At 49.6% G+C, this 21228-nt stretch overlaps 1 protein-coding gene across 5 annotated transcripts in view; it reads right to left on the bottom strand.

Moving 5' to 3' along the window:
• The window catches only part of LOC119387959 (protein cordon-bleu), a 205898-nt gene that overhangs the window by 31098 nt on the left and 153572 nt on the right, over nt 1-21228 (bottom strand). For all 5 annotated transcript variants that reach the window (XM_037655548.2, XM_037655547.2, XM_037655546.2 and 2 more), the window contains exon 2: nt 2661-2915. In XM_037655548.2, coding sequence (XP_037511476.1) covers nt 2661-2915 — 255 coding nt within the window. The remainder of the gene's footprint in view (nt 1-2660; nt 2916-21228) is intronic.

The following is a 21228-nucleotide window of genomic DNA, read 5'->3' as shown; positions in this document are numbered from 1 at the left end:
AAAAAGGAAACAAGAGAAGGCGTCAGGACAAGTCAGGCAAATTGGGCGAATTGGGCAACCTGGTGCGGTTCCAGTGTCGAAAACAAACGCCAAGGAAAGACAAAGGCTGCATATACCCAAGAGTCTGCGTCTCCACTTCGCGTTCTTTTTACAAGGTTATTAATCTACATCCGACGGCAGAAATTTCCTCGACACCGCACAGATTTGCGAAAAGGCAGATTCAAGCTTATCCTGGGAACACAGCGTCAAATTAAAGGTCTAATTAAAGGCAAACTTGGGCCGTGCACAGGCCAGGTTTGCCGCGGAAAAACAGAAAATAAATTTCTTGGCAATCCAAAAATCTAAACAAAAAGTCGGAAAATGGCAAATGCGGTACGGCGTTCGCACAACCTATTTAAAGTTGCACCTCATTTCAGGCCGCATGCATTACCTGCAGACCGCAATATAACTCGGCTTTCTTCTCTCCTTTATGTTCTGTATTTTTTTCCCCTTTCTTTTCTTCTTGCTGAACGCGTATGCTATTCCTACGGATTGTGTTCCCAGCTGCCCTTGCACAAACGATAGCGAAAGAATACTACGCCTGACAAGTGGTATCTCCAACAGGCTGCTACTCCTTGCTTCCTCACCTGTCGTTGTGAACTCAAAACAAGCTTTCCCGCATGCGGCGCTACGCACTTCCTCAATACCGTCCACACGTCCCACCCGATTTCGCTGCTTTTCAATGAGTCCCCACTGACAGTCGCAATGCGTTGGCGAATCATACAGGCTCTACATCGCGTGCTCCAGCTCATCGGCTGCGACAAATATTCTGTTCTATACTTAACCCCTGAAGCGAAAGATGCCCTGATATTCCGTGTCCCAGAGCCAGCTTGCGGAAACGCAATTCGCTGATTTCAATAAGGCAAGAAAAACTGCTCCGACAGGTGTGTGACACGACAATGCGAGGCATTTGCGATTCTTGTTTTACTGACGTTATTGAAGCAGAACGCGCAACAAATTCGCGTGTTTGTGAATAAAACTGTCGTGTTTTAGTACATGACTTGCGTAGCGCGTCTTGGTTTCGCGAGCTTCAGCGCGATATATATTGTCGCGAGAATTCTTTTAGGGGCGAAGCTCCTTATGGCGTGGCCCGAGCGTCCCGTCGTAGGTAACCGCCTCTCGTTAGTTCTTGAACTGGCCGTAGAGGGCGGTACTTGTACTATATAACTAAAGCTTTATATATAACGAATGCATATACGCTGAAAAATGCAAGATGGTACGATACTAGAGGGCGTTACTTGTAGTATGATAAAATAAAAGGTGAGTTTTATGAAAACAGGAATGACGTCACACGTACGGAAGGAGAGAGACGATCGCGCGACGACGATCGCGTGTTCTTCGGCGGCGCCGTACGCCAGGGGGTGCTCTATAATACAATAAACACGCCGTTGTGGCGCGCGCGCGTTCAGAGGGTCTGCTGAAGATGGACAAGGCTGCTGAGCGGCGTGCGCGCAGGGCGGCGGCGGCTCGCGCTCAAAGAAGGGACCCCGACGTGCGGGCGCGCGAGGCAGAAGCGCGCCGCGAAGCTGCGCGGCGCCGCCGACAAAATCCCGGTGTACGAGAACGAGAGGCCGAAGCGGCGCGGCAGCGGCACCAGGCCGCACGAGATGATGATCTCCAAGCCGTCCGGCAACGAGAAGCGACGAGAAAGCGTGCCTATCGAAGGGCGAACGAGGAGGTGAGAGTGCGAGAGGCGGCTGCAAAACGTGCCAAGAAAGAACACGAAGGTGCCGACGCCCGGTTCGAGAGAGACTTTATGGACGTTTCGTTCGGCCACAGTTGCGACGTGTGCGATCAAGAGCTTCGCCCCACTCTTCATCATTCACCCCGTGGATATGCTGCCATTTTTTGTTAGTCTCGTTTCAGAATATTTCCCCTCTATATCTTTACGCGGTTCTCCACCCCCAAAATCCCTTGATATCCCTCTCCGTCCGAACCATAACCTTGCCGCCGCTTAGATGTTAGCACAGTGCTACAGAAACAACATCGTCATCTAGGGCGTTCCTTTTTCTTTGAAGTCAAAATTAATGTAAAATAAAAATCCTTATAAGGCACGAAATATCGCGACAAAAACGCGCAGGGGATCAATGTCAAAAGGAAATGAACACCAACGCTCACTTACATTTTACTTTCGTACTTCCCCTTCGCACGCTATATTGTGTGTCAACACTTTTGTCCGCGTGCCCTGTCATATATGGTAATTTCTTTTCTCGTTGCTTTCCCCTTCTTTGTATCTTAAAATCCTATCTGTGTTCCCTTATTCCGAAAGAGTGTAGACCTTTTCAACAAAGAGAATGATCGCCTCCTTTGTAGACTGTTACACGGGAGTGCAACAGCTGAGGTCACAGCCTCGGCAGTGCATTTGGAGGGGGGGGGGGGGAGCACGCATATTAACAACAGCCCAGAGGAGATTATGGCGGCGCCCAGGGAGCCTTCGCTGACAAGGTGCATGGGCAGGCGTCATGTCCGTATTAGTAGCAGTTGACAGCTTCCTCGAGCCCCCATCCTTTGCACATAAATGTGTTTTAATTACCCATATGGGCCCCGTTCCTACTGCTGTGCAGGAAACAACCCTTTCTATAGAGTTCGAAAAGAAAAGCGCCGAACGCGCCCTTACTGACCTCCGCTCGACGTTGACGTGCACCTCGCGTCCGTCGGGCAGCACGAGGCGCAGGTCCATGCGCCCTTCGAGCAGGTCGTCGATGGCGCAGTCGTCGCTCAGCGCCCGGCCGGCACCCGTGGCGCCCGGCGGGCAGCTCACCACCGACCCGTTGCCCGTCGCGCGCAGGGCCTGCTGGGCCCCGATGGACGAGGACGATGGGCCACCCACGAGGCTCCGAGGAGGCGCCGGCGCCGCGCTCTTCTTGGCACGAGACCTGTAGCGAGAACAACAACAACGACGTCACTCACTCACTCAATCAATCAATCAATCAATCAATCAATCAATCAATCAATCAATCAATCAATCAATCAATCAATCAATCAATCAATCAATAAATGAAACTTGATGACATGATTGCGAAAACTTCAAAATAAATATTGATAAAGATCGGTCACTCTTATACCCACATACACATACACTAAAGGCACTGGGACTGAAACTAGCGAAAATACATATATTACCGAACAGTGGCCGAGTACTTGCTGCCACGGCTTTTCTCAGAGATCTCTGTAATTAGCCAAGTTCTGCGCACGCCGAACCAACCCAACGGTATCGCCACGAAGAGCTTTAACAGGCTCATTGAGGTGGCGACGTTAATTGTGATGAAACACGTCAATCGAACAGCAATAACCTCGTGAAGTTACTTATATTTCATAACTTCATACTTTCATAAGCAAGTACTATGATTAGGAGGAAGATATTGCGAATTTACTTCGTAATATTTGCTCGTACATTGGAGCGCTATAAGTGAATAGGTCGGGCCGTGCGGACGCAATGAAAGTGAAAGAATAGGTGAAGCACATCATGCAGCCCGCGAGTTACAGCACATACGCATCGCCCGAAAGCGCACGGATATCCATCACTTGTGCACCAAGGCACGGACATACATATGTATACTCTTCAAAGGCAGCCACACGAAACATCGGAGAGTACACGAGAACTCCACTGAATACATTCGGGCACTCGGGGCTGAGAAAACAAACCTGTCAGTGCAGCGAGAAAGCTTGTAACGTCCACTACCACCGCCGGGCAAATACATTACGCTCTACGCAACGGTACGCTGAGCACGAGCTGTACACGAGAAAGACTACTCGCGCAGTCAGTCTCCGCTGTCGACACGCGGAACACTCCACGTCCTTGAACGCTGCCTGACGATCGCTCGCTCGCGGTCATGAAATACCGAGACGCTGCGGTCAGCTATACATGCTCGAGAAAAAAAAAAAGAAAGACAAAGAGAATGCGATACCAACCACACAGGACGCCTTGCATTTCGCTTCCGCTCGCGGGATGGCGACGTCGCGGATATCGAGTGTACACGTCATACGCGAGTTTCGGTCAAGCGCACATCCTGGAGTGGAATGTTCGATACGTTCGGTCATTGTTCGATTTTTTAACGTTCGATTGCGGTTAGCCTAGCTTGCTTGGCCAGATGTCAGGCGTCGTTGTCGAAAAGCGGGCTTCTGGTGTGAGCGGAACCCGAACCATGACTGTCTGCGCAACACATATACACGGACAAAGCAATGAATCGCAACCAGTCATGAATCAGTACCAACTCGCCCGATTGTTGTACTGTTGGAAACCAAACGTTCTCAAAACCGAAGACGACACGTGTGCAAGATGCCGCCCATCCGTATGGCTATATATAGTATAACGGTGAAACACTGCGAAAGGCAGGCGCTTAAACGTAACCTAACCACAGAGGCAGATAAGTTTTGCCGCCAGTGCGCTTAGCTTATACGGCATGCACATTCCTAGGTTGACGCTTACGCTTCACAAGTATGCCACGCTCGAAAACAAACTTGAGTCAGTTCGATCCGCGCGATATCGCTTACGCGCTTAAATGGAGCTGCTGCCGCAGACAGCGGCAGCGCATATGGAGATCGCTGCGTGCTCAGCATACAGCGTCTTGATTACCCTACAGAATAATTACGTAGTCGTCAGGATTGCAAGAAGAAAAGCAAGCAAAACCATGTGACGCGTAATACAGCAGACGTCCGGCTAATGTCCGACGAACGACTTCCCAAAGACCCATGCACCGAGTCCTGCCGACACTTTCATTGTGCGCTGAAACTTTACATATATCCGCTTTCCGGAGGTTCCCTAGCTACCTTGATAGGAACAATTTTTCTGCTACGAGTCTGATGTTATTTTTCCTAGCCCAGTATGCCCTATTCGACCGGACAGGTTATCCGCAACAGGTGTAGTTAGTTGCGCGCGATATGAAGTCGGTGTTTCCTTTATCTTAACCTCGCTCCAATAATGTGATTCTACACCGCTTATGTTCTCGCAAAGTCGGAAAATGTGAATCGCTTAATTTCGCCTCTGATACTTGTCCTATCTGGTAGTTTCGCTTTCCATGCAGGCGATAGTACGTCGTGAGGAATATAGATCTATGCGTCAGGCTCTGAAGACACGCAGGTATACCTTGAATCCCAGTCAAAAATTTTCTATTTTGCATGTGTATACATACACGCACACATACAAACGCACGCACGAACATAATAAAGTATGGCTTAGAAAAAGATTTCTAGCTTTGCTATACTGACTTCATGCGTACCGTAAAGCTCCCAGGAGAAAGCTGAAATGAAAGAAAACGTGCACATATACAAGAGATATATGCATATTTCCGTTCAGTGTATTCAACGATTTTACAGAGTATTTCTTCATCTCCCTAGGTCATACGCTCACAACGCTGATCGCACTTATACATTCACATCACGTCGGTGTATACGCCATCTTGTTGTACAGTTCGCCAATCCGACTGCGCTTCTGAAGATAAGCAGGTCCGATATATAGCGCAGATTTTCGTTGCGCTGGCGATACAACAAAATGGCCTCGACGACTTCAGACTGTACCGCCCTATGACAGCGCGGAATGCGTGGTGCGCATGCACGGCCGGCGCCGCAAGGTTACCCATCAACATATTATATAGTAACAAAGTCAATGACGTGTGAAAATCTTCACACATTCGCTTTGTCTACACCACATCTCTTGTGCACATACACATGCTACACGAACTTGTTTGCGCAGATTCTGATACCCCCCCCCCCCCCCCTACATAACGCTTAAACAGAGTACACCGACTGTTGGGCATACATTCTGCTACGTTAAACGCAGTATTTACGACGACGTTCGCACCCAGAAGTAACCCCCGCTGAGTTACTGTAAGCTGACCGTGACTACACACAACGGTATGGGGAGAGAAAGCAAAGGGACCTTAAAGAATAAAAATCCTTTCTTTCATTCGTTCACAGTGGGCAACCATTGTGCTCGCAGTGGGACGTTCAGGAAGAAGACGCCACCATGCAGCGCGAGCATTGCTATCACCTCGCACCACATCCCCAGAGACGAAGTTGCGCAAAGATGAAGAGAAGAAAGATGGCGAGGAGGTATGTGGAGGACATTCAGCAGAACCGTGCAGCGATGACGAATGCTTGTCTCGGGCGACATACGTGAAGTTATCGAAGCGCAGCTTTCGTTAGTTTAACGCTGGCGGGGCAAGAACGGTTCGCGACTTTGACGCCACTTTGGCGGTGGTGCTGAAGAAGCTGCATAATGCGAACTCCCGAAACTATGCAACGACGCTATGCAATGTTTGCTGCCAGGTTTTCGCCTCAACACTGGCGTTCACGCTCATGAAGAGATTCAAGAAAATAAGCTTTCGCGCTTCCCACCGGCTTAAGTTTCTTCGTCGAAAATGAGGTTTTTACGTGTAGGGACAAGCTTTAAACAAATAGCTTTCCGCTGACTAACGACATTCGAAACAGGAACTATACAGACACGAGACTAAGTCTGGACGGCGCATGCCCGCTCTGCGAGGCGGGCGTGAAGCCACCGGAAGGTCTTCTGTTTGTCCCGGAAGCTGGCGTCTTCTGTCCGTCTGAATCGCGCAATTCAAATATTCTCGATTGGCAGCTGTTGTTATGATCGTTTTTTCTTTTTTCTTTTTTCAAACTCTGCGACTACGCCTCATTTTAGACGCCGACAAACGCTACACGAAAGATGACAGACGCCGTGCCGACACCGTCCGAATACGGCGGAGTGCTGCAACGTACAAAATGCGTAAAAAGTAATGCAACCTTGAGGTACTTACGCGTGAAATGTCTTCCCTGACGACTTTTCCGGTCGCTTCGTACAGTTTACTGCGCTACAAGCAGGTATTTCTTTAAAAAAGAAGAGAAAAGCTCTCTTCCGGGACAAAAACGGCGGCTTCCGGTGGCTTCACGCCCGCGTGCTCGATGCGCCATCCAAGATCAGTGGACTAAGTGTCCGCACCTAGGGCTTTTAATGCTGTTGTTTCGTATCGTAACAGATAAATGAACGGTACTACAGTAGACTCATATGCACATGGAAACGGGTTCCATGACCTTCTTAGGTTGGTGTCACACAATACGAAATTGAAAGATCCTTTGTGTAAACGTAAAGGATGGCGGCGACCATCAATCTGAAGTCTTGAAAGAGAGAGGAACAGTATTTGTGTCCGTTTATAGCTTCACCCGAATAAGCGTTCTTGCGTGCACACTCACGCATCGCAGGGCGTCCTTTGTTTACAAAACAGCGTCTGCAGCTATAAGCTATAACACCGGACAATCTCGGACGGCGCTTTTATAGGTTCAAACGTTGATCGGCACCGTGAAATCGGCGCGCCGCTTTTGGGTTAACGGCTGCTCTGATAGGGTTCACAATGCTGCACTGTATTTCTTTTTTTGGACGCAGTATTCCGTATACACAAGAGAGAGAGAGAGAGAGGGGGGGGAGAGACTGTGCTGGCAGCTCGAGCCGCGACCACGGCAGTGGGATAGAGCCTTGCGATAGGGAGGTGACGCAGCAGTCGGCGCCGCCGGCGAAGAAGCAACGACGACGGTAGCGCGGAAAGGAAGAACGTACTCGAGCGCGCGCGCCTCTGCAACGACTTAAACGAGAACAATCGCACTTTTGCTGCGGCTCCCCATTGTGTTTTGTACTGCGCGTGCGAGCAGTCGCGGGCAGCTGCATAGCTGGCCGGCCGTCCTGCCTCTGTCCAGCCAATGAACCCGAGAAAAGCGTTTCTCGGATGGGCGGACGCCGGGGCGCATTGCCCTCGGGGAGCTTGAAAGCCGCCGAGGTGCAGCGGAACGCGAGCGAAAGAAAGCAGCGAGCACCTCCGCGACCGCCGAGTGGCGACCACAGCGTATTTACAAGCGCAGAAAAAAAAAATGAGCAGAACCACAGTCCTGTGGCAGAACTAAATCAGGTTGTTATCGATGTATAAACGCGAGAACACCATTAGATTCCGATTCAATGAAGACAAAGTAGTTATAAGCACAGGATAGTCTGCACGGGCCAACACTTACCATAATCTTCAAAGGAGCGCTTAGTTAACACAGACACAGTACAGAACGAATAAAATACAGGACACGCGACGTTGATCATAAGCGCCAACTAGCCCGCCTTATAGCTCTCCTCAATGTCACTTACCATAATTTAGCCAGCATTAGTCGACATGAACTGGTGCTACTAGTGCTGGCAGTAGGCGAGTAAATACGATAGGACAGACAACTCCGCCAGCCGTTCACTGTTCGTTGCTCACAGGTCGCAGGATTTGCAAGGGGAGGCTAAGAACGCGATCCGATTAGGATGTAGACGAAAGGAAAGTGGGGAAATGTTCACGAAAGGTAAAATATATAATACACTCTACTCTATAGATAAAGCTTCCCTTACTTCCCATTTTCCTCCATACATATAGAGTAACCAACTGTACAAAGTCTAGTTGACCTCCCGTACTTCTCTTCCATTTCTCTCTTTATATGTGTAAACAAAACTGCTATGATTTTTCATAACATTCACATTTGAAGAATAATTCGTGCTTCTGGGAAATTAAGAGGACCGAGACCACGGCACCAGAACCCCTGATCAGGACAAGCTTTTCGTCAAACTGTATAACTTTTAGCGAAATCCCGTACAAAGTGTTTTCTGTTTCCCGCGTCTTAATGATATTATCATTACGCCCGTCATCAATGCGAGATGTAAGAAACGCGAGTTCATCCTTTTCAAGCACGGTCGACTGCGATGACGTTCCAAGGCACGTAATAACGAACCCCTGCTCGCGCGTGTACGCATCGAGGCAAATGTCACCGGTCACATCAGACGTCCATACGGCTCCCGACTGCTCGAACATGTCCACTGCGTACTATCACTTTCAAGAGGGCGAATGATTGGCCCGCGGACTGTCCGGCAATTTGCGGCTCGGCGACGTCAATATAAGGAACCCGTGCTCGCGCCACCTGTTTACGCTCTGCAGTTGCATACACATAGACCCGAGCGCCAAGTCACGCACTGTCGCGGTGTCGCATATGGCAAACGTGCACGGCTGTTACAACGGCGGATGAATTCAGCATCGCATGACTCTGACTCAACGCAAGGTACGCAGCTGCCGTTGACGCTGCGTGATGTATTGAACTATGCGTTGTCCTAACAAGCACAGACGAGCTTGTTGACAGGTCCCTTGAAGTTCAGCAGCGCGTCACTGAATCATATTTCGTACAGTGATCCCGATCGATCGACGTAGCTGTCAAAACAACTACGACAAAAGACGATGTAAACTTACACGTTGGAAACGCGCGAATATCTTCGGCTTCCCGGCCTATCTGATCATCGTGGACGAACGGTGTCGTGGTCCACGCTGCGGCGTACATGTAGACGATAAAGTTCGAAGTCAACTTTCGCCTACGCTGCGCGAGCTCGAAATGCTTCGCTGGCGGAGGAAAACTCTCGATGCGCTTCAAAGAGTTGGAAAAGCGCGACTGTTGTGGTTCCACGAACTGTGAAACGCGTCGCGCGGGTGGCAGAGAGATTGGAGTGATCGGGCGCCGCGTGAAGGTGGGAATCGTGAAAGAGATAAGAGAACCGTAAATGACTTTGACGACTGTATACACGCGGTTCGCACGCACGCGTAGCTGAAGGAAACCGCGAGGCGATAGTTACGCATCGCTGCATAAGTGGGAGAAGACGCGGGGGGGCATACACCTCAGGCAAGTGTATACACTCAACGCATCAGGACTTGTAGCACCTTCCTCAAGAGATTGGCATTCACACGCGACTTCTTTTTTTTTTCTTTGTTCAGTAGAGCGACGCGACTTTCCTCGCAACCACCGCTGACTACTGATTGAGTTCACAATTTGAACGAGCCTTTCAGAGACGGAGCCTGAGCAAGTGTGGACGAACCTTTAAGCATGCGTTGCTCTCTCAGGAATAGAATGCTCCAGATCAGTTGCTATAGGATCACTAAACTTGACCGTAAATATGACGACGGCTTAACGAACTTTGTAAGGGAACATGAAGTGTTGACATAGCAACATGGTCCGCGTTCTACACATAGCGTGATCCGAGGTGAACGGCGCGAAGACGTCGACGACGGACAAGAATAGACACACCTGTCTGTTGCCGTATCCGCGCCTTTCACCTCGGATCACGCTAAACAAACATGCCCAGTTATCCACCCTAGCATAGAACAAATAGCGTTCCTGCTTCGAACCCCGCGGCGCGCGCGTGCGTCGACGCGGCGAAATGTACATGCGGCACTTCAGCATTGCGTCACAGCGCGGCGTTAATGGAGCAGAGGGTGGCCCGAAGTGTAACGTCGAACGAAGTTGCTTCTCGGTACAGACCTGCATCTCAATAGGCGCAGTTGCAGTCACGAAGCGCAGCGACGCCTCGCCTCACGCGTACGCTAATCGAGCGCCGAACCTTTCACAATATGGCGCCGTATCCCTCCGGGTGAAAGGGGCGAATGTAATTCAGATTAATGAGAGCCGAGCCCTCGAGGCTCCTATGGGAAATACGAAGAGGCTCCGCCCATATAAATCTACGCGGCCTGCTCGAATACATGCATGTATCTCATTGCAACCCAAATCGACGTGCTTTTTCACCGTGCTCCTGCGCCGCGTTATCTTATCGCATAGGCGTGGTGCGCTCGAGTTCAACGACAGAGTTGCGCGAGTTGTTGAGTCAGGTTGAGTTGAGACAGCAAGTGGTAGCACGCGCCCATGTGCCGTGTGTTCATGACCGGAACGACGGAAGTCGGTCTGCACGGCTGCTTCTGCCAACCAGTCGCATCGCACAAGTTTACCAAAGACTCCCATCAGGCAGCTACAGTCGCATCAGACACTTTTTGGACGCCACGTCCAACCAATGCACCACTTGCTCACTACGCAAAGCGAGTTCTGCACCACGTGCAAGCGATATTCGCCAAAAGCAGGAGGTCTAACTTTTGTCAATGTGAACGAAATTCGTGCGCACATAGCCACAGCCGACTCCGGAAAGCCTGATAGTTCTCGCCCAACACATAAAAACTCGTAGAAAGCACAATAGCGAGGGAGAGAGAGAGAGAAAACTTTTATTTTCGAAACCCAAGTCCGGGTCTGGGCGCTAGGGTGAGGCTGTACTGACCTCCCCTAAGATGGTTAGTATGTGGTTAAGGAGAGTTGCCCACGAGGAGGTGGTTTCGCCCAGATTCGCAACCCAGGCCTCCCATGTAAGTATGTTAGAGCAGAGTGAATGGCGTTGTGGCGTGTTGGCTCTGGGACAGTGCCAGTATGTGCGGGATAGAGTCGGTATGGAACCGCACACTTGGCAATGAGGTGTATTCGGGGCTTGTTGTATTTTATGCAGTGTGAAGTCATTCGGTAAAGAGTATGTTTGTGCTTGCCTTAAGAGCGCGGTTTCTTTTCTCGAAAAAGCCTCGGGCGGTCTAGGGAGCTCTCTTCGGGCTGGCAAACTCTCGATCTCGGTCTCCAGAGAATTCTAGTGCTGTGTCGATCTATGAGCAGCAAGCAGAACATGGCATTTTCAGGACTCCGAAGCACTCATGCTACTACGACGTTTTGTGTGCACACAGTTTTGGTGGGGAAGACAACATTCGCCCCCTATATTCACTTCTTTATATATGTGTGGATATGTGGATATGTCTGTTGATACACAGAGTCATATCCCACAAGCATATCATAGCATCGTTTGTAACGCCTTTGGTGCACATCTGTAGCTCTTACAATTATTTTGATACAACGGAATGATCCCGAAGTGGTATGTCTAGTCGGATCGCACATAGCTTCTTTGCGATCCTTATACCAAATCATAGTGTTTATTTCATTTTCGTTATTTTTTTTTCTCTTAGACCAGCAATATTGTAGCGGTGCTACCGGTTCATGCAGCCCAAACAACAGTGCATGAGCAACACTGCAAAGCACTGCGCATACCCAGTGGCAGCACCGGGGACCTGATGACCCGGTGATATGTTATCACCCTACTAACACACACAGTCTGGCTCGGCGTGAGACCCCCTATACGTACACACTGAACGCAACAACTCTGCGTGTGCTACCGTGCTCCAGATAAATCATACACATATACATGCGTGACGCCACAGCGCTCATCAATGGCCGACGCGGATGGCTGAAGCGCGTGCACAATCTGCGTGCGGGGTGCGGCGGCGGAATAATCATGAGGCTCGAGCACCCAGCGCGAAACAATATATATATATATATATATATATATATATATATATATATATATATATATATATATATATATATATATATATATATATATATATATATATATATATACTGTCGGTCTTGCCGGCGACGCGTGAACGGAGAAAGTGTGGTCACAATTGGCGGTATACGCACATGCGCGCATATATACACACGCCAATACTGGTTCAGTTTCGCTTTCTACGCGGTGTGGTTCGGAAAGGGATCTATTCTTCTTCCGGTTCCAGTCGTCCCGAGAAAAAAAAGGGGGGTCACGTAGAGGTTTTGTGTCACGGGGAAACATTCCGTGCCTCGCATGACCTCTCGAGGGCGCGCGTGGGGGTTTGTGGTCGGAGGCGGTACCGGATGACAGCGGCGGCGGCGACGTCGTGTATATACGGCTCGTTGTTATGCCGCGCCGAGTGTCGAAGCGGAAGCTGTAAAAGAGAACGGAACGCCCGAACGAGGATTCCGCGACAGACAATGCGACGTCGCTTTTATTGTTGTTCGACTCCCTTGTTTCCGCGATCCCCGACACGCCTCATCGGGCGAGCTCGAATAAGGCGCAGGAGACGGGCGCATCTTCGAACTGGCAACGAGACTCGAAGCGCTATAGCTGGGCGAGGACTTTGAGATAACCAATAATTGCTGGGGTTTTACGTCCCAGAACTAAGATATGATTATGAGGAACGCAGTAGTTGAGGGCTCCGAAAATTTCGACCACATGGGTTTTTTAACGTGCCCTTAAATCTAAGTACACGGGCCTCTATCACTACGCCTCCATCGAAATGCGGCCTCTGCGGCAGGGATTTGATCCCGCGACCTTCGGGTCAGCAGTCCAGCACCAGACCATAAGCTTACAGCAAGATGATTGCCTGCATTAAAAAGACACTAAAGGTGAAGCACCAAATCAGTTTAGCCTGATAGATTCTATTCATTTCGCCATCATAGCTTCAATAGTAGAGTGGAAAAATGAAGTTTCAACCATCTTCTAGATTACGAAGCGTTCCCTCACAGGAAAAAAATGGTGATTTTGGCATTGCACAAACGTCCTTTACTAATACCAAGAAAAAAAATGAAAATGTCATTTTTCGCTTTAGTGTCCCTTCACACCCGCTATACTGCAAAGCTTAGGCACGTGATCTGAAATTTCGAAAGCATTTAGGGATAATAAAATGCGAGCCATCAGGGAGGCAAAAAAAGCCGAATGGAAGAGGAGTTGCTGGAGGAAGCGAAGGCGACGGTCGCACTATCGGCGGCGCCAGGGGCTGTACTCACGAACCGCGGTTTACAAAACGCGCAGCAGCTTCGCCAGAACAGCTTTGGACGCAATAGACACGATAGGCGTTCCTTTACACCTTTAATGAGGTTCTCAACGATCGCAGCATGGCGATATCGTTTTCTGCGGGACCTTGAAAACACGCAGCGCGCTTCCAAGACCATCCCGTGTGCGGAGCCAGAGTTTTTTCTCCTCCTAATCGCTAACGGTGCTCGTTCAATGGCAATTTTCAGCGTTCGTTCAAAGAAGGTCCCTAAATGGCGGCCACATAATCGTTCTATACGGCGAACACGAGTCTACATAATGTTTAAAAACTTCCAACGCACGCAGCGTATAGCGAGGCATATTATACGACACATCGCTTGCTTCACCTATCCAAAACTGAGCTGTGCACTTTCGGTTTGTATTTTGCATTTTCCCCCTGTTATTACAGCTCATCTGCCATTGTCAAACTATTGTAGAGGAAGCCGTCCATATACCGGTGCACGCCGGATGGATTCTCAAAGGCCGCTAAACCACCACTTTTCGTTACAAAGGTTAAGGGGTAGAGAGTAATACGCATCACGAGTACAGGTGCATGTGTACAAGTGTGTTTATCAAAGCCCTCACTACCTTGAGGACGTGCCTATCGGTCCCATGCAAACTTCAGAGATACCTGCAGCGGGAAAAAATGGATTGGAGACGTCTAAACTTATCGGATCCCTTGAAGTACTCCGCCCAAACCCATTATACACCGCATTCGGCAACAAAAGGTGCGCAGGGCTGCTGCTTCGCGTAGTAGCCTGCTTGTTCAAACACTGAGGTCACTTTCCCATGAGTGCTCAGTCGTTCCTAGCTTGTCCATACGCTGTGGTTTACCCGTAGTGTGAAAGATCAACTCTAGCCCGAATTCGCGTTTTATGGACCTGCTATGCATCTAACGACTGTCTCCGAAATGTGGCTCACACGAGCACGGGCTTGCACCGGAGCGGAAAATGCAGGCTGCCGCTAGCGCGGAGGTGCGACGGTTTCGGCCCAGCTGAAGCTGTCACTGCTTCCGTTCGAGCGACACGCGCGTGCACCATCGACATCCAGAGTTCGTAGACGTACTGGTGAACGGGATCAACAGATAAGTTTGCGTTATCACGTTTCCGGGGCGCGTATGCAGTGCGCCGCGCTGACGACACATGACGCAGTCGTCGCTTTCGACAGGGCGGCCGCAATAGTGGGCGTATGTACTACAGAGTGTTTGCGGCAAAGTAGTCGCTCAGCGGTCAAGTGTGGACGCGAGGCAGCGGACCATGTGATCGCCGGCCACCATGGGAGGGAGGCCGCGGAACCAAAACCTTCCGCAACCAGGCAGTAACCACGGAGAGCGGGCGATGCACTCGACTGACAGGGAGGCCGCTGCATGCGTGCGCCACCCCGAAACAGCCAGTCAGCCAACACGTGGGACCACTATAGACCACAAGTGACGAGCTCTACTGTTATACCGTTGGCCGCGCTCGTCGTCACGTAACTGCGTTTGCGCACGCAGTAGAAGGTGAAGCAACTGTACATGTATTGGTACACCGCAAAGTGGTTTCTCTACATCTCTCTCTCCGCCAGATGCTGTTAAAAGGCCCTTCAACCCTTCCGAGTTCAAAGACGAGAGAGTGGTTTCTTTCTCGCCTTCAGTATACCCTTCCTCCTCGCCACTTATTTATTCAGAAAACAGGTGGGCAATGTCAGCGCTAAGCGTTGAGCCTATCAGGATTTCGCGCTTTTCGGTTACACGCTGTTATCTTCGCTTGCGTAGTAGGAAACACAAAAAGCGAAGCGAGATCAGTTGATCGCGCACAATAGTCATGCGAGACAAGGCAGAATGGGCGTGCGACTGCGTGGCAAAGCAGGATAGGGCACAGCTCACGACTGATATCTCTCGCACAGGGACCAATCGAAAGATTATTTCCTCACGACGTCACGTGAACAGACCACTGGCGTCGCGAATTGCGGCGAAAGCACTGGAAACGCCAGGACAGAATAACCCGCTTGTTCTTTGTATTTTCAGAAATTGTTTAGGGGTGATTTAACGCCCCTTGGCGTGCGCTAATTGCGCTAATGGCGCGGTTCGTAACGCGAACTTATGTGGTCTTAGTCGGAGCGCCCTGACACAGCTTTAGCATACTTAAAGGCCATTTCAAATCTGTACTGCAACTGTAAGTAGGTCACGCAGCGTAAACTGCACTTCGTAACCGCTATTTGAGCCTACTTAACGTAAAATTTATATTATCTTCTCAGCATACTAACATTTTATCTAAAAAGGTTATTGAGTCAAAATCATGTAAGTTTCCGCGTAAGTGCTCAAGAACCAAGACGTGCTTACACGATTTTGATTAAGTAAGGCGAACTATGATTTCACCTCTCGCTTCCTCAACGTGAGAGTAATATGTAATCATGTATTTTCAAACAAACGCAAATAAAATCCATACAAGGGAACTACAAGCAACTTTTCTTTCTCAAGCCTATACCATATTAGGCACGATGACTGACGCCGGCAACAACACATCAGGTGCCGCTGTTGCAGCAGCCACACGCGCGCAAGTCGTCGACGACTACATGCCGCCAGAACACCGGCGCCGCATTCCGCCGTGGTAAAGTCGCCGCGTACAGTGCGTCGCCGACGCCAGGTCGGAAAAACAATCAGATCGCTGCTGGGGATAGAGCGAACACCCGTACTCACTCACTCACTCAACCCGCGGTACGAGTAGCGTCGTCACCACACTCTTGTGTTACAGTGCGTGTCCAGATCGAGCGCGGGAGGGGCCCTCGGCAACAGCCGCAATGGAACGCCGAGAAAGAAAGAAAGAAAGAAAGAAAGAAAGAAAGAAAGAAAGAAAGAAAGAAAGAAAGAAAGGAAGGAAGGAAGGAAGAAAGAAAGAAAGAAAGAAAGAAAGAGTATACGCGGTCACTGAAACGAAGAGCGATGCCTGTTTTAGAGGGAGAGGAGGAAAGTCAATCGGAGGAATACGCTGCGGTGTCGCAACGAACCATCGAATGAGGAATCTTCATATGCGCCGCGTAATTGAATGCGAAGGGGGAAACCAACAGAAGGCATACGGAGGAGGCAACAGGAGAGCGCTACAGCGAAGATTTATCGTTTGCAATAAGGTATAGTACTAGTAGAAACTGGAATTCAATAAAGAAATTTATTGGTGTATGTCACGCATGGTGACGTGCACAGTGCAGTGATCTCATTTTCCTTTCCTTCTGGCCACCTGATGAGTTCATTTCAGCTCCAATGAAGAATTGAAACGAATGAAATAAGAAAGAGAGAGATGAATTTATTTATTTATTTATTTATTTATCTATTTATTTATTTATTTATTTATTTATTTATTTATTTATAACCAAGTGAAAAGGGGCAGCCATGGCGAGAAAATGGTAGCTCTTCCTTCGATTATCTTTACATCATCACAGAGAAGGAAAAGGTTGACCGGAATAGAAGCTTGTGGTTTGCTACCCTATACTGGGCGAAGGGAAGGAAAGATTAGCGAATATATCTTAACGGTGAAAAAAAGAAAACAAGGTCGAAAAAGACGACAGACGAAGCGCCGTCCATCAACATACTACGCAAGAGAACGTAAGAAAACTGTTACTTGACAAAAAAAAAAAAAGAAGAAAGATATATAATCAGCAAAGCCATGAAAACCCACATCACATATGTCGGTCACGCGCACAAGATAGATACCTTTTTTTTTTTTTCAATGCAATATACGGCACGCTGACGCTATTTATATCCCATATTGTCCTTGTTCAAGGCGCTATTAAGAAGATTTAGCATGTAACTCCAAGTCGCCTGAAGAACAGCTTTCCTATTCCTATACTTAAAAGCGAAGCAAAGAACGCGGGGGCACGGGGGGGGGGGGGGGGGAGGGCGGGGGGACCGGGAGAGTTATAGTGCTGCGGAGGTCCACGATGTGAAACTGCCACTTAGCTGGACTTTACGGAAGTTTGGCGAATCTATCGGTTATATAGTTTGCAGCGCTACCAGTTGTTGATGTTTATTTGGACCGGCGTCATCTGCAAGCAAGCCTCCTCCCCTCCGGGCTGGTTAAGATCTTAGCGCGATTGCCCGCGGTGAAGATCAACAGTCCCAGAATGGATAGCCGGACCCAACGGGACCTTTTTCTTCAGGTTCGAACTTTTTTTCTTCTTCTTCGAAGGAAACCGAAACGGCGCCGCTTGGGAACACTATACACACGGCCACGGAGACAGCAATATCTCCTAGCGCAAAGAGAACGCTATACAATCGAAGGAAAGAAGAAAAGAAAAACAGAAAAGAAACAAGAGGACGACGAGAAACGGTTAGCGATTATCAAGGCTGGCGATCCGCGAGGAGCAAATAATCCGTAGGCCAACCACCGAACTGAAGTTATTTTTACTAGTCTTATTGCCTTCACCGAGGCCAGTGGTCAAGTGAGGTTACTGCAACGGTGACGCAGATAACGTAAAACGTAAAAAAAAGAAAAAAAAAAAAGAACAAGATTTCAGGTACACCTCCTAGCAAAAGAGACTTGAGGAAACGCGCAGAAACCTGCTTTAGTAAAATATCTGCTGTGTTGCTTATGTCTGCTTAGTCGCCGCTTCGTTGTTGACACCGTTAGCACGTACGAGAGAGAGAGGGAGGGAGCAAGCAAAGGTATGCGCCGCCCTGAGCTCATGCGGCAACAACAGCTGAACGTGTCGCGTTCAATGCCGGCCGCGCACGCGCCCTTCAACCCTTCCTGACCTTCACTGTTCGTTTAGACGGACTGTCACATTATACCGCGAGATGCCGGACGGCTGGCCGCCACAGCGTCGACGATTCACATGTGGACGAAGCCTGACGGGGCCGTTTGGCGTAAATATCTGCCCTAACCTGCGCGAGCCAACGGTGAATAAGCGCAAAATTGAGAGGTTGATTGAACGCCCATACGTCGCTTTTGCTACTGCTTTTGCCGCTGATATATAATCACACGCTGTGCAAATCCATCCTTAAAAATTAAGATTTTTAGGCTTTTTACCTGACAAATCCACGACAGATTATGAGGCACCTCGTAACGGAGGACTCCAGATTAATTTTAACCATCTGGGGTTCCTCAACGTGCACCTATAGTGTAAGTACACGGGTGTTCCTGCACTTAGCATCAACCCCCCCTCCCCCGCCCACCTCTCTCGCTCCACCCCCCACCCCTCCCATAGAAATGCGGTCGCTGCGGCCAGGAATCCAACACGTGTTGTCGAGATTAGTAGCGCAACGCCATACCTGTAAAGTTGCCACGGCGGGTCAAAACTCTAGTAATGTATTCAGTAATAAGCGACTGAGTTACGTAGGGAGAAATTTAATTATATTTGTACAGGCTATACGCCTCTCCAGATATCAATATCCAGCGCGAAGGCATGATAACACCAACCCCATCGAAACAATCAAAAGAGAGATCGTACACAATAAGCGGCGGGGCCATCTTTTGGTAACATAGGTGGCAGCTGCACCGCCAACTCCAACAAAAGGAGAGCCTCTTGATCCGCAGCAATAACCTATGCCTGTGTGATGTACGTCATGCATTTGTTGACAGGAAGAAGAATAACCCGCACTTAAGAAACGCTTATCTGTAGGGCCTGTAGTAAGGGGTATCGACGTCAGTGGATGCCCCTTACACTTCACCAATGGCATGTTTCTGTAATAATGACGGTAGCACGCGGGGTACCGTTCAGGAAGTTTAATTATACTGGCGACAGCTCTCCGCGTGCTGAGCTGTACCTTTTTATTACGACTTTGGATGTAACCGCAGGTACTGGGCGATACGCCCTTTAATTTGGCGAACAAATTGAGTTCTATGAACGAGTGAGGCTTTCAATGCAGGGTACCACCTACAATTTCCTTCGCCACCTCTCTTTTGCCATCCTCTCTCACAGCTTGAGAACTAACAACGCTTTCAAGACAATGAGGGCCCAAGGCATGAGACTAACGGGGAAGTCGTGACCACTCAGGGAACGCCAAGCCATATTTCATTGCTAACAATAAGCTATACAGCGACAGCACCCTTTCGACAAGGTCTCACAGCGCACGAAAACACGGCGCCTGACCGCAGAGGCGGCGGAATTTTTCGTTGGGAAGCTATATCAAGCCAGGAGTTTTGTTCAGGCGTATTCAGAAGAAAAATGATATAGTACAGTTTCGCCTGCGAGTAACGGAGGCGTGGTACATGCGCACTTGTTTTCTACCAGCGATACATAACTTGTCGGAAAATTTCTGCGGATTGGCTTTTTCTTAACGCTTTCCTTCGTGGTCAAGGGGGTGAAGAAACGAAAGCGCAGGAGATAGCTGAAGCCTACAAGATGAATATTCGTATCACCACAGCACGTCACTGGGCATGTTGGTATACGTAACCACTACTAAATATACGAAATGAGCAAAACACCGATGAAAATAGAGACAGAAAGTGCCAGCGTTTGCCACATCACCGTCTTCGCAAGTATACGGCATTTCTTTGTTAGTTGCTTCATTTTAATTGTTATTTATTTACGCGAACAGAGACTATAACGATGGACTCTCGCGCAAAGTCCACACGCTGCCATGTAACGACCGCAGAAGGCGCAACAGGCAATCGATTAAACTGGAGCGCACACACGATGCTTCTGAAAGTTAGCATTTGCCACAGAAAAGCAATTTCTACGGAGCCCCACATGAAGACATCTTACGAAGGGCACTGTCGAGGCCTCGGGCTGTTGCTATCACATGATCTCGCCCCGCAACTTGTCATCAGACGTGTCGTAAGCGCCGACGAAACGATTCAGCGGAATGTGCCTGAAAAGAGACCGCGCGCGTCACATTCCTTTCGGGCGCGCAGCAAACAAGCCGCCTCGTCACATACTCGACGCTCGCTGCATGCACGGCACTCGCTTCGTTCGGGAAAACCGTGCGGGCCTCGCTCGGCGCAGGTGCGAAAAAAGCGTGCACGCCGCTGCCGGCTCGCCCATGTCACGTGACCACGTCAAAACGTTCGAGGAAGCTGCCAGGCACGCGCGCACCAACAAACGCTGTCTCGCGGGCCGCATGCGCGACGCGTTGTGCCGCAACAGAGTGCAGGCAGGCAGGCAGGCACGAAGCGCGCATTACGTGTGTATGAGGTCCTTCTTTCTTTTTTCCGCTCGTTTCCTTAGCCTATATATCTTTCTTTTCGCCGCTATTCCGCGGGAAGTGCGAATTACGGCGTCGCCGCGAGCACGAACGCGGCGGCGGCGTCGAGCGCGAAAAATAAAGATAATAAAATAGCGCGAGCGTGAGTCAATCCTCGGCTACCCGGAGAGATGTGCGTGCTCTGGAGATCTATATGACGCCTCAACGCGCGCAGGAGAGACCGCGCCAACCGTAGTACGTATAAGCTGACCGGCGGAGCGTGCAGCGAGGAGGCAGCAACTCTTCTAGTGGGCAGTACAAAAGCTTCCGTCCGATGCGGCGAGCAGCCTCCAGTGGAGAGCGACCATGAATTGGCGGTGCACGCGCACGCAGGGAAGAGATGGAACGAATGATCGCCCAACATCACGAGAGTTGACCTTACGGCAGAGGACACGGGTCATAGTGTGACTATATTAGGGCGAAGGTCTTGTATGGATTAGCGGTCGAAAAATCCGGCGTCCGATGTCGTCGTCAACCCGAACGGTACAAAAAACGTCTCGTGACGTTAAATACAAACATGACGATACCAAATGATTACGAATACAAATTAAAGTGAACT

The sequence above is a fragment of the Rhipicephalus sanguineus genome, chromosome 3 (genome assembly GCF_013339695.2).
Source record: "Rhipicephalus sanguineus isolate Rsan-2018 chromosome 3, BIME_Rsan_1.4, whole genome shotgun sequence".
Taxonomy (NCBI): Eukaryota; Metazoa; Arthropoda; class Arachnida; order Ixodida; family Ixodidae; genus Rhipicephalus; species Rhipicephalus sanguineus.
Note: the sequence above shows the minus strand (reverse complement) of the source record. Positions and strands in the feature narration are given on the sequence as shown.